Genomic DNA, 14,434 nt, shown 5'->3' on the forward strand with positions numbered 1-14,434 from the left:
ACATTTTCTGTAGTCCAATTTTAGATTTTGACCTAGTGGTCAATTTGGTTTACTTTTAACCTAATTTTGGACTAATGGCTACAGTCAGATAGCCTCCGCAGGGGGAAAAAAACAAAACAAAACAAAACAAAACAAAAAAAACTAGCCAAGCTCTATTTCACTCCTGAAACCCTTAGGAGCCAGGATCGCTGCGACCTGGGCTGAGTCTGACCCAGACTCCAGCACTGGGGAGCCTGTGGGGAGCAGATGGCTGAGTCAGGCTGAGGTTGCTTTATCTCAGCCTGCTCTGCAAATAAAGGGGTGAGGCCAGCAGGCAGTACAACCACACCTGGTGGCACCAACAGTCCTTTCCGGGTGTAAACACAACCTTTAACACACACCTGGGGCACCAGGTGCAGGTTAAGTCTACAGAGAGGAAAAAAAAAAAACAAAAGGATGACCTGTTAACAGAAATCAAAGTGCTACCCCTAGTCCTGCAGCCACCTCTTTGACTGATCTTACTTTTCCCCCTCTGATAGAGGACACTATTCTTAGCATTTTTCAATTTTCTGATTTGCTCATCTTAGAAATGCTTGTGAGATTATAAAAAGAAAACACAGTACCCAGTTTATCCATGCTCAGACTGTTTGTGATTTGCATTATGGCCAGTTGATTAGTAGCTGTAAGATGCTGGTGGTGTCTGCCTTGCAGGAGCCTGTGGAAACATCTGAATTGTGGCACACCATCACTGGCAGTATCTCTTAGCCCACCATGCGTCTATAGGGTGGTGGACACCACCCGTCCTCACTGTGCTTGTAAACTTAGACCTGTGCCTCTGCTCCCCAGATCAAGATGAATGCCATGCTGGAGACCCCCGAACTCCCAGCCGTGTTTGATGGAGTGAAGCTGGCTGCAGTGGCTGCTGTGCTGTACGTGATCGTCCGGAGTTTGAATCTGAAGAGCCCCACAGCCCCACCTGACCTCTACTTCCAGGACTCGGGGCTCTCACGCTTTCTGCTCAAGTCCTGTCCTCTTCTGACCAAAGAGTGAGTAGACCTCGTGCCCTCTGTATGCTCAGCCACTGATGCATTTGGCTTTGTGTGATGTTCAAAGAAGAATCTTCTCCCATCGTGTCCTTAAGGCATCAATGGGATGTGGCGTCACTGGTGTTAAAATAGCCACAGTCTGATTGCAGTCTAGTGTTTGAATCCTGGAGGGTAGGAGAGAATCAGATCTCTGTTGCCTGAAACATTCCTTCCTCCACAGTGTGATGTCATTATCCATGACAGGGACTTTGCAGAAAATAGTAGTCATTTTTAGGCAGATATGGAAAAGTTGGACAATATTCTAGTCCTTTAACAAATGCTTTGTTGCCAGTTCTAGGATGGAGAAACTATCCTCACCCAAAATAATTAATAAGCAAAAAAGCACAGGTCCATTAGTTGAGTACTCTCCATCTGCCTTGTTGAAAAATGTACCAAGCATTAGCTAAGAGAATGTACTTAAAGAGAGTGCTTTGTCTGAGTGAACCAGGTTTCCCTATAGAAGCCCAGATCTGTATTTTTTTTTTTAGATAGAGTCTTGCTTAGTCACCCAGGCTGGAGTACAGTGGTGTGATCTTGACTCACTGCAACCTCCACCTCCTGGGTTCAAGCGATTCTGGTGTCTCAGCCTCTGGAGTAGCTGGAATTACAGGTGTAATCCACCACACCTGGCTAATTTTTGTATTTTTAGTAGAGATGGGGTTTCGCCATGTTGGCCAGGCTGGTCTTGAACTCCTGACCTCAAGTGATCTGCCCGCCTCGGCCTCCCAAAGTGCTGGGATTACAAGCATGAGCCACTGCACCTTCCTCCAGATCTGTATTTTGGAGGCAGCAGGGGCAGGCTCTGCTTCTGATAGAGGAAACTGTAGTTGTAAAATGAAGGGAATCTGCACTCTGTGTCACACATACTGTTTTCAAGAGATGCAGTGTTCACTTTTTCCCTATAGATGTCTTCTGAATGACTGTGTCTTCCTCCAGGGCTCAGGCCAAGCCTCATGCACAGTGGGTCTGAATTCCTCACTCCTTTTGTCATGCTGCTTCACTCGCTTTGTGCTTCTTCAAGCTTACTCCATTCTGCCTGTGCCTTCTCAGACTGCAGCTGCTCAGAGAGATGTCTTCCTCAAGCGTGTCCGTTCAGCACATGACTAATGCAGTTGCTAAGACCCAATGGTGGTAGAAGCTCTTCCCTGCATCCTGATACCACCTCTCATCCCCTCTTTTGGCTGTTGGGGACACTGGGTGAATGATTCTCTTCTAAGAGCAGACAAATGGGCAACAAACATCTGAGAGTTTGGGCCCCTGCTTTGTGTAGTTGTCTAGTTAATTTCACACACTGGTGGCCAAGGGTGAACAGCTACCATTATGGGCTTTAGGTGTTTTGGGTGTTCGTGTGTGGTATTCTTACGCAGTTTTCTCATAGTTGTGACAGTGATGTCATGACCCCAAGTCAAGAGAGATATTGCATAATAGTGGTGGACACTATAAATGTCATCATATTGAATTTGGAACTGCCCCTGCTGAGGGGACTTTTTATTACGGTAGCCTCCACAGCCAGGCACAAGAGCAAGGACATGGTGTTCTTATATGCAGTGTTTGCAGTTAAAAATCAGCTCTGTAAAGGGTGTGCATGGTATATGTTTTGAAAATCATCCAGTATTTGTCATAGTCATATTTTGAATGTTTCTTTTTTTTCTTTCTTTTTTTTTTTTTTGGAGACAGAATCTCACTCTGTCACCCGGACTGGAGTGCAGTAGCATGATCTCAGCTCACTGTAACCTCTGCTTCCCGGGTTCAAGCGATTCTCCTACCTTAGCCTCCCCAGTAGCTTGGGACTACATGCCACCACGCCCAGCTAATTTTTGTATTTTTTGGTAGAGATGGGGTTTCACCATGTTGGCCAGGCTGGTCTTGAACTCCTGACCTCAGGTAATCTGCCTGCCTCAAAAGTGCTGGGATTACAAGCATGAGCCACGGCGCTCAGCCTGAATTTTTTTTAATACTTAATTTAGATCAATAACTTCAACTGGCTGCTGAAATTTGCACTTACTTTCAGCTTACAGTTTGGGTAGGACTGCTAGACCCAGTTGTTTTGTCATCTCATTTTTAGAGAGCTCTCGAAAACCAAAGTATTTAAAACCCTGCAAGTTTCTGTGCAGATGAGTGCAAATTTCCACCCAGCATTGGTTCCTGAGTAATTAGAGGGAAGAAGCCATGCAAAGCTGCTATTGCCCAGGCTCCAGAAAAACATCATGTAAGGTTTGATTCCATACTAATTGTTCAAAGTGTAAAAGAAAGCTGATTGTGGCAGTTTTTACCTCTTTTTCTTTTTTTTCCTTTTAAAAATAATCCAGAGACATTAAGCCCAACAGTTTCTCTTTGCTTTTTTCCCTCTCTAGCACATTTTCTTGATGAGTCTAAGGTGTGACCTCTACTGAAATGGCTCCCACCCACCTCCTCCTATGGAAGTGCATCCCCAGCCCCATCTCCTTGGACCTCGTGGCCGTGTTTAGAAAATTAGCATCAGCCTGAGCCAGGGGCATCAGCATGGAGCCACCTGGTCATTGGCTGATTGCCACCCTCTCTCCTGGTGAAGCCTGAACTAGGGAGGGGTGGAGGTCAGCCTAGGTTAAAGGCAAACCTGATGATTGTTTATGACTTAGCTGTGGTTTGAAGGTGTATGTGAAGGGACAAATTCTCCAGAACCAATTTCCTTCCAAAGCCTCTCCTTTCGATGATAGGACCAGCCCTCTTACAGCATGTTGGAGCATTACTTAAGCAGCTAAATTCTAAACACCTGAGCAATCTGACTTGAACATGACAAATGACTAAAGGGCAAAAGGATTCACTTTATTGTCCCTCCATCCTTCAACTCACCTCTTATTTCTGATTTAGATTCTAATTTTAGGAATCACTGTATCCTATGTTCATGTCTCATATCACCAAAATGTTTTCACATTACCACTCTCTTTTGTCTGCATTACTACTGCATTTGAAATTTGTTGAGTACCTTTCATAGACATCATGCCATTCAGTCTTACCAACCTTAAGGTTGGATTCATTTTTCCTTTCATTTTAGGGATGAGGAAACTGGGAGTAGCAGAGAGGGAAACTGAACCCAAACTGGAGTGTGACACCAGGTTGGCTGCCTTCCTATCGCTGGGGAAGTGAACAGGGACTTTTCTTGGGTACAAGTGAGAGAATTGAGGCAGAGGCCAGCCCCTGATGATGACAGTCCCTGGGTGACCTTTGATTCCCATCTGACCCTCTTTCTGTTTCTGTCACTCCACTGGAAGCTACTGTCCCCCATAGTCTTTTTCTGTGTCACATGACTGTAACAACCTCCCATGTGTTGGAAGCTAAGGGCAGGAAACACATCTGTTATGAGGGAAAGTGCTTCTCCTGGGAGTTTGAAGATTTTTTTTCCTACAAGGAAGCCTGTCTGCAGCCTTCACAAGCACTCGCCTAGGCTGGAAAGTTCTGTTAACTGATTTACAACAAACTGTGAATATTATTCAGTAATCCTGACCGTGGGTAGCTGGTTATGATGACATGTGCAGAATCAGGACATGTCTTCTTACTGTTCTGGTATAGAAAAAAAGTCGATGAAAGGTGAACATCGAAAGCATGCTCAAGGATCAGGGATTACTATTTTCCCCTCTCAGCATTAAAGTCAATTCGAAAATCTGTTTTAAGATGATTTACCCAAAGATACATTATAAATTAAGCTTTTAATGTCTGGAGGAAAACTTTGCTTCAGTGGGATGTTATGTCTCTTGTTCACTTAGAAACAGATCAATATTTACCTAGTGATTCATTTTTTGTTCTCATGAAGTGTTTACTTTTAGTGAAACAAGCAGACACCCAGTTCGGAATTATGACAAAAATCTAGATAGTCATACAAATCTTTTTTTCTGAATAAAAACTTTAATGCATATTCATTTTTTTAAATGGAAAAGGTAGAGCACACAAAAATTATCTATAAATGTTATAGCTCTTTTTTTTTTTCTTTTTTGAGACAGAGTCTCACTCTGTCGCCTAGGCTGGAGTACGGTGGCGCGATCTCGGATCTCGGTTCACTGCAACCTCTGCCTCCCAGGTTCAAGCGATTCTCCTACCTCAGCCTCCTGAGTAGCTGGGATTACAGGCGCTGCCACCACACCCAGCTAATTTTTGTATTTTCAGTAGTGACGGGGTTTCACCCTGTTGGTCAGGCTGGTCTTGAACTCTTGACCTCGTGATCCACCCACCTCGGCCTTCCAAAGTGCTGCGATTACAGGCATGAGCCACCGCACCGGCCCTATAGCTCTTTTGGAATTTGTCTAACAGGTTTTTCAGTTTTTACCAGAAAACCTCCCACGTGAAAAAAAAATTATAATTCTACTGAGAGATAACGCACTATTAATATGAGGTCGATCATCCCTGTGATTTTCCTTCTGCTTATACTTGCCGCCACAAAATCACAGTGATAGATATTGTTTGGTAACCTGCTTTCACCAAACCATGATGAACGTTGTCATGAACATTCACCCATGCTGCTACCTATCTACTCACATTTGATTTTTTTATAGCTTCAGAATTCTGTCATTCATCCAAATTTCCTGATGGCTGCTGGCAACAGTTGGGTAGAGAAAGAGCTTTGAATTGAAATTTGAACTAGGATGCAAACCTAGGTCTTCTACCTCTCAACTGGCCACAGAACCCTGGACAAAATGATAGCCCCTCTGGTCCTTGGTTTCCTTCTGTGTAAAATGAAATAGGTATGTCTCCCATGGTGCCCTTCAGCACGGACATCTTCTGATTCTGGTACCCTTGCTTCGTTAGCAAACATCAGAGTGGTCTTTTTAGGGGAAGGACCCTGGGAGAGGGTCCCTGACTGCAGCGTACAGAGACTGGTTTTCTTGTGTGTTTGTCTTCTTCTAACTATTCCCAGCCCCCGTACTCCTGGACAGGCTGGCGCTGTCTCCCTTTTGCTTTTTTTTTTTTTTTTTAAGTAATTTTTAAAGCTATCATTTACATACAGTAAAATATACAAATCTTAAGTATATAGCTCAGGGGCTTTTGTGTATGTATGCAGCTGTGTAACTAACAGTCCCTTGGGTGTTTACAAAAGTGTACTATGACCTCTCTGCCTCTGACCCACCGATCTGTCATAATACTACTCGAGTTGGCTTCCTCAAGCAGGCCAGCAGCCGCGGCATGAACCTACCTGTCCAGCCTCATTACTCACAGCATTCTCTCATTGCCTGTGAAGTACCTGACCTTTGGGCTGTTGTTTCCCCACTATCCCAGATCCCCTCTTTTTTCTCAGCACCAAAATGCCTCTTATCCTATAAGAAAACTTAAATAGCATCAATTCTGCTTTTAAGAGACAGAGTCTCACTCTGTTGCCCAGGCTGGAGTGCAGTAGTACAATCATAACTCACTGTAACCTCAAACCTCTGAGCTCAAACTATCCTCCTGCCTCAGTCTCCCAAGTAGCTGGGACTACAGGTGTGCACCACCACACCCAGCTAATTTTTAAAAATTTTTTATAGAGACAGAGCCTCATTATGTTGCCCAGTCTGGTCTCAAACTCCTGGCCTTAAGCCATCCTTCCACCATGGCCTCCCAAAGCGCTGGGATTTCAGGGGTGAGCCCCTGTGCCCTGCCTTAAATAGCATCAATTCTGAGATACTATTTTCTAACTTGCCGCCCTACTCCTCTTTAGCCAGAATGAGCCCTTCTTCCATCTTCCTACCGTGTTTCCCCAACATATAACTTCTGTGTCCGTTTAAAATGTTCCATCTTGTTTTATGAGAATTTGTGTCTCTTTTCTTTATCACTGGAATATATACCCCAAATCAAGAGCCGCATACTTGGGGAGACAGAACAGGATTCCCTGTGGTTCCAAATCTCAAGTACAATGCCATTCTGTATCTTGTTTTCCATAAACAGGTGTAAGTGAACGATGTTCTCATTTTGGGAGATGCCATGTGTGCCTGCCCAGGACAAACAAACTGCACTGTATCCGGCTTGTTCAGTGGCGCTTCAGGGAATCAGGTGTACCTTCAGCTCTGACACAGCTTTGTTGATCTGGGAAGGCTCTACCTTGTTTCTGGAAGAAGATGGATTGTTTATGGTCTTAAATTAAGGCAGGACAACCCCAGGCATATACATAATGGCAGTTCACAGCCTCCACCCTTCCCTCTGGGCCTGGCTGAAGTTTTCATCACCAGGTCCCGGGTGGAAAGCAGACAGGCAGCAGGTGCCCTGTCTCTGGAAGCCTGCTATTAAAATGTACATACTCCCCTGTGGGAAGCCAGGCTGCTGCTTTTTCACTCATTAGCAAGCTTGCCAGTATGGGCTGTCTTATAGCTAAAGATGAAGGCATTTAGGAGGAGTGTGATGGAGGGCTTGGCTAATAGGCCTAAAAACAGAGAGTTGAGTTGTCCTCACTGGATCCAAGAGACATCTAGAAGCCCCTGCAGAGTCCAGAGAAGGGAGGCAGTATGATGAAAACCACAGCCACATGTGTGTGGGTACTTTCTTCCCCAGAGATGCAAAGGTAATCGCTTTCTTCTGCAACCAGCTGCCACCTGTATTAAAAAGAACTGGACATTATTGTTCTCGGTGGATTTGAGAGACACCTGAAACTTAGGGGAGAGGGGCATACCCACTAACACCAAGCCAAAAATAACAGTTGGCTCTCCTATGCCATGGTGCCCTCTCTGGCCGTGTCTGCCTGGAAGCTGCTTCAGGTAGTCATAAAAGAACGGGAGCAGCCCTGTGGCCCTTCCATAGACCACCATGGATTCATCTCCTGTGGTTTTCCCTTTTTCTCTTCACTCACCGGAGTACAAGCTCCAAACGAGCATCCAGTTTGGAATGCTGTTCTCATCATAATGTGTTCAAACCTTTAGTTTCCTGCCGATTAGTCATCCGTCAGTCTTGGTTAATGAGCATTTGAGGATCTACTTCTCTGAGACTCATCGTGGGGAGGCATTTTTAAAAGATCAGTTTTTCAAGCTTTTTAATTACGGAAATTTTCTAGAGGCACTTTTAAAAAATCAGTTTCCTCACAAATGTGCTTCCTAGTTATTTCTCTTTTTTTCTCTTTTTCTTTTTTTTTTTTTTTTTTTTTTTTTTTTTTTTTTTTTTGAGACAGTGTCTCACTCTATTACCCAGGTTGGAGTACAATGGCACAATCATGGCTCATTGCAGCCTTAACCTGCTGGGCTCAAGAGATCCTCCCATCTCAGCCTCACAAGTGTCTGGAACCAAAGGTCAACACCACCATGGCTGGCTAATTTTTAAAAATATATTTGTAAAGACAGGGTCTCACCTGTGTCACCATGTTGTACAAGCTGGTCTCAAACCCCTGGGCTAGCGATCCTCCAGCCTCAGCCTCCCAAAGTGCTGGGGTTACAGGTGTAAGCCACCACACCCAGCCCCTAATTATTTCTAATAAAGCAGAGCAAATCTACTTTTGATTTTTCTCTCGAACAGTACCAACTCCCTCTCTATTGCTGTTGTACATACTTCTTAACAGTAAATATCCATTTTTCTTTTATCTGCCCCAAATAAGAGCTCAGTTCTGTGTGTACAAACACTATATTTGTCATAGATGTGCAAAATATGCTATTTTTGTCCTAGTGTACCAAGGAAGTGTTAAATAATTAGACTACAGAAAAGCACTAATTCAAATCTCTCTGATAGTGTAATATATGGAGTTATTTTCTGGATCTAAAGAGCACGGGACTCCATATATGAAATGGCCACTCCTTCCATTTTCTTCTCTGCCTCCTTGTTATAAAGCTGTTTCTTTGCAGAGGCAGTACCAATGCAGAGGCTGGGATTAGGAGCTTTGAGATGGACAGTTGGTGTTTTCTCAATCTTGAAGCATCAGGCAAATGCAACTTCACACACTCTCTTCCAGTCAGATTGCCACCCTAGGCCCCTCCTAGGTAAAAAAATTCTGGAGCCAGCACAGCTTATTTATTTATAGCAAGTTAAAGCTGAAAAGAATTTCATTATCTTTGACTTAAATTTCTCTTAATTCCCTCTTGCTCACAGACATTCCACATCAGATTTAGATCCTTTCCTTCTTGGCTGAACACTAAAGCTTTGTCCTTTTCACAGGATAAATTCCTAATTGCCAAGAGCCTTAATTCCATCGACCTGATTTTATCTGTTTTAAGAGTTGTGCAGGCTGGGCATGGGGGCTCACGCCTGTAATCCCAGCACTTTGGGAGGCTGAGGTGGGTGGATCACGAGGTCAAGAGATCAAGACCATCCTGGCCAACATGGTGAAACCCCGTTTCTACTAAAAATACAAAAATTAGGGCTGGGCGCAGTGGCTAACACCTGTAATCCCAGCACTTTGGGAGGCCAAGGCAGGTGGATCACCTGAGGTCAGGAGTTCGAGACCAGCCTGGCCAACATGGTGAAACCCTGTCTCTACTAAAAATACAAAAATTAGCCGGGCATGGTGGCAGGTGCCTGTAATCCCAGCTAATCGGGAGGCTGAGGCAGGAGAATTGCTTGAACCCAGGAGGTGGAGGTTGCAGTGAGCTGAGATCGTGCCATTGCACTCCAGCCTCGGGGACAAGAGTGAGACTTTGTCTCAAAAAAAAAAACACCAATTAGTTGGGCATGGTGGCACATGCCTGTAGTCCCAGCTACTAGGGAGGCTGAGGCAGAAGAATCACTTGAACCTGGGAGGCAGAGGTTGCAGTGAGCCGAGATTGCGCCACTGCACTCCAGCCTGGCAACAGAGGGAGACTCCATGTCAAACAAACCAACAAAAAAAAAGAGTTGTGCAAATATTTCTTTGGATATTTCTGGTAAACTGTTAACAAGTGATTGGCAGAACTGTAGTGTTCTGATGTGCTTATTTTGTAGCCACCAGACCTTCAGATCATATGCACCTGCAAACTTATATTGTTAGAAAATTCCTGAAAAATGGAAGACTCAAAATCATCTTGATTGAGGCTGAGTATTAAGGGCTAGCCTCAATAAGTCAAACTTTTAGGCAATTTCATCTTAAAATTGCTCATGTTTCTGGTGAAATAGCCCAAACCAAAACTGTCAAAGAAAGTTAAACTGCTGACCCTGGGACACTCTTTTATTGCTTGGCTGACCAAACATTCCAGTTTGCTCAGGACTGGGGCATGGGACTGTCAGTGCTAATACCGGGGAATTCCAGGGCAAACAGGGATAAGTTATTCACCCTCTCGACTACTCACTATCTTGGATGTTGCCTGCCTGCCCTGTCTCTGCTGTAGCAGGTCATTTATGCAAGGGGCCAGCCCCATCAGGAAGAAAAGTGCCACCATCTTTGAGGTCTCCTATATTGAATCAAGATCACCAAGTCTGAGTCTGCTGCAGAATTCATCCACCTTCTCTAACCTAGATACAGATTGTAGCTGCTTCTTAGAGACTTTATGCCTTCTTATAGGAATTGCCGAAGCCTGAAAGATCTAAAAAAAGGTTCAGGATCCAAAATAGTCAAGACTCCCGTGATTTAGTTCAGATGGAAAAAGGCTCATCCCTCATGTGCCGAGCATTCTTTAAAACAACCAATTCCGGTTTCCAAAAATGTATGACCCTTATACTGCCCTATTCATCATACCTGAGTTTATTCTTCAGGGCCCTACTGTGTCTCAAAAAAAGCAAAGGAAGTATATGCTACAACTGATTCCATCACATGGTATCAAATTCAGTACATGTGGATGGTAAGTGGGCCTTGGCTCCATGTGTAAGGTCCTGTTTTGAGTCACCCCTCTGTGTCACCCCTTCCCAGACTCGATTTCAGAATCCACCTTGGTTCACCATTCATCCTTAACTTTTAGCTTAAACTTCATTTGCTTTACAGGATTTACATGGAATCAGATCTACTTTTATACTCCTTCTCAATGTGTGGTTGACTGAAAATTGCTCCACTATCCGGGAGCAGGAAATGGACCTTGTTTTCTAGAAGGTCTTGAATTTCTAAGGATAGCCAACTTTTATCAGCCTCTCATGTTTTACTGACCCTGTGAATTCAGAGGTTGCCAATTTTGATCTCAACTGTTCTTTTTCTCTGCCTGCTTCTCAGCATGCCCTCCTTCACTATGATAGTACACTTTGTACTACAAAATAATATATACTTTATGGTAAAATAAAATTAAGACAGTAAACTGACTTGGAAAATATATTCTGGAGGGTAAATAAGAATTTTTCCTAAACTCTCAGTGCCAGTGTCATGCAGTGATGTGGAGAGTTAAGAGCTGACGGCTGTTTACACTTTTCTTTGTCTGAGGCAACAGTGAGTGAAGTGACTGGCTTTAGAAGCCCAGTCTTCTTCAGCAGCATCAAGAATACTTCTCTGCAAATGGAGTCTGTTTGGGAGCCTGACCTTTAGGGTCAGAATTTATTAGATGGTGTAATGTTTACTTAAGGAAAGCATTTTCCTGAGTTTATAAGGAAATCTACCCCTCCATGAAATTCTAGAAAGCTATAACTAATACGGAAGGCTGTAGTCCTTGAAGACTTGATTTTATGCATGATTGCATGAGATGCCATTGCTGTTTGCTACCCCATGACTGTCAGTAGTCAGACTGGGAAGTGCCCTCTACCAAGTACCAAGGGCTGGGTACTCCTCAGAGGCCCTCCATCTGCCTGAGGTAGCTGCCTGCAGTGCAGTATCACGGTGAGTCATGGAAATGAGTCAGCCATTGTGGCAGCTTGTGAACCACCCTAACTCTACCTGCTGTCAGTTTCTAATCATAGAGTGAGGGCTGTGGGTCAGTGTGAGTGCATGGCATCAAACCAGATGGCTTAACTTCTGAGGTAGCCATTATAAGAGTCTGTAATCGAAAACATTTGGGAACCCCGCCTGGAGGTCAGTGGTTGATCCAGAACCATCTGTAGCCTCCCAGGAAGGGAGAGATTTGTGAGAAACAGCAGGTTATATGTTTTTCTACCCTTCCACTGAGTACTAATGCCATTGCCATGACCAACCTGACTTTCCTGTGATATGTAGCACCAAATCCTCCTGCCGGCAAGACCCTGAACTGGTGTTTTCAGCCAGATCACAAAAGCTTGAACAGTAATTTCTTACTGATGTAAAGCGAGAAACTCCATAAATGCTTTTTAAAATGTTGAAACCTGCCAAGCCACAGCAATATGGACTTTTCCTTCCTTGGGATTTGAATAAAGGAAGATTCTTCTCAGTGAATATATATGTATATATTTTAAAAATTAGTCAATTAGTAATATTTAGTAACCTGCTCTTCCAGTCTGTTCACCATCTGTACACCATACTCAGCCCCTTCTATATCACACACAATACTTTTTCTCACATTTCCACCTTCTCTGTCTATCAGAATCCTCAGGCCTTCTCAAATCATAGCTTTTCTAGTAGCTCCTGACTTTTACCTGTCTCTGGTCTCATTGGCTCTTACCTAAGGACAGGGATGGAAACAATAACTTTCCACAAATGTATCTCTCGTCACACCTCAAGTGTATTCTGAGAGGCTTAAGGATAGAGACTGTCTTAAAAATTTTCTGTCTTCCCTGTCGTTGCTGCTTCTCATAGAGTCAGTACACACTAACTTTAGTAGAGTCTTTTGGTAGGAACATGTGATTGACAGAGTGAGTAATTCAGGTAAGTGATAAAGGAATTTAGAGAAAGAGGGGATATTCCAGTGGTGGCTTGACTGATGAGGTCTTCCATAATCCTGAAAGATTAGTTGGCTTTGGATAGATGGGACAATAGGAGAGAAGGCACAGACGTTGGTGTGAGCATGAACCAGTAAAATCAATTATTTAAACAAGCACTCGTGGCAGAAAACTGGCTTTGCTGCCCAGGCCAACACTTTTCACCCATCCACCTTTGTCCTTTTGTCCTGTGGGCCTTCCAACCAGTCAGCAGGATAAGAAGGTGGTAGAGGCCTTGCTGCCATTGACACATATCCACGTTGTCAATGCTTTGCCCTGACCACAGCCACTCTATTCTTGTCTCCTAATTCCATGGATCTTCATTTGGCTAGACTTTGATTGTCTCTCTTGTAACTCCCAAAAATGATCTTGGTGCTGCTTGCATCATGTTTGGCCCTGCCACCCAGTCTGCCCTTTGCTCACTGTGCCCTTTGATTTTATTTGCTAATAGGCTTTGGGCCCCATCACTGGTCTGGTCTCTATAGTTGCTTCCTGGCCAGCTCCTCGCCAGGTCCCTATGCCACGATCTGGTGAGCTGAGAGCTGTTTGGTTGTAGCAGAGAGCCCTGGGGTCTGTGGGGGGAGGAAAAGGAGATCAGATCACGAGGAGTCTCAAATTCCCAGAGAGGAAGAGTTTGGGCTTGATCCTGTGAGCACTGGTGGTAGGTGGTAGGAAAGGGAGGGATGGAACAAATTCCAGAGGTCTTCTAAGGTGGAATCAGTGGTATTGGTGGATAATGGAATGGCCTTGGGCATCAGAGGAAAGGGCTGAATCACAGATTATGATGAGGTTACTGAGCAGTTGAGAGAATAGAATCATTGACAGAAATAGGGAAGTTGAATGGGGAAGCTGCTTTCTCAAGGAAAGTTGTTTAGTTTGGGGCTTGTCCACAGGATGTGCACAGGGGTACGTGCAACTGTGGCATTAGAACTTAGGTGGGAGCTCAAGACCAGATGTGTAGATTCCAAATCAGCTGCAGGTAGGGGAGGTTGTGGGGGTGCGCAGAGAGAGACACTAAGGACTGATGGCTGAGGCAGGCCATGGCTAGGGTGGAAGAGCCAGAGACAGGCAGTAAGAAAGGTAGGGGGAGAACCAGCAGCCTCCAGTGTCATGGCAGCCAGAGAAGGAGAACATTGAAGAGGGGGTCAGAAACTCAGGAAGAATGAGGGCTGACCAAAGGCCACCTACCTTGGCCAGAAAGGATCAGGGATTTTTGAGAATGTGTTTTCAGGAGTGAGGTGAATAAACAGGTCAGCACAATAGCAACCAAAGAAGCGAGTCAGGAAACAAACGCCAGAGAAGGAAGGAGAAAAACGGAAACTGGAGGAGAAAGCCAAATTGATTGAAGGTTTTTCCCCTAAGATTGAGAGGGTAAATCCAGGAGCCCAAGTGAGAGGGTGAAGTTAGCAAGCTATTGCCCCTGGGGAATCCAGAGCCCAGGTCAGCAGTGAGACCCACCTGGGCTCAGATGCCAGCCCTGCCCCCTGCTGGCCAGTGGCTTCACCTTGCCGAGCTTCTATTTCCTCATTTGTAAGATGGGTATAATAGCACTTATTTCGTAGGTTCAGTATGCTGATAAAAAAATTTAAAAAAAAGAACAGCATGTAAGATGATTTATAGGATACTTGGCATGTATAAGAGTTCAGTAAATATAGCTGCTATTATTGTAGCTATTTTTATTTTAATATTATCAGCTAGATCAGTTGTACAAATAGCAAAAGACATAATGTACA

General features: G+C 44.3%; 1 protein-coding gene and 1 non-coding gene across 3 annotated transcripts in view; both read left to right on the plus strand.

Moving 5' to 3' along the window:
* Window positions 1–14,434, plus strand: part of ABHD2 (abhydrolase domain containing 2, acylglycerol lipase) — a 114,487-nt gene that overhangs the window by 27,424 nt on the left and 72,629 nt on the right. For both annotated transcript variants that reach the window (XM_024232396.3, XM_024232394.3), the window contains one exon: window positions 826–1,025. In XM_024232396.3, coding sequence (XP_024088164.1) covers window positions 832–1,025 — 194 coding nt within the window. In that variant the 5' untranslated portion in view covers window positions 826–831. The remainder of the gene's footprint in view (window positions 1–825; window positions 1,026–14,434) is intronic.
* LOC112129158 (U7 small nuclear RNA) lies at window positions 5,315–5,376 on the plus strand. Its single transcript, XR_002911577.1, has one exon. It is a non-coding gene; the product is annotated as a U7 small nuclear RNA (small nuclear RNA).

Source organism: Pongo abelii, chromosome 16 (genome assembly GCF_028885655.2).
Source record: "Pongo abelii isolate AG06213 chromosome 16, NHGRI_mPonAbe1-v2.0_pri, whole genome shotgun sequence".
Classification (NCBI taxonomy): Eukaryota; Metazoa; Chordata; class Mammalia; order Primates; family Hominidae; genus Pongo; species Pongo abelii.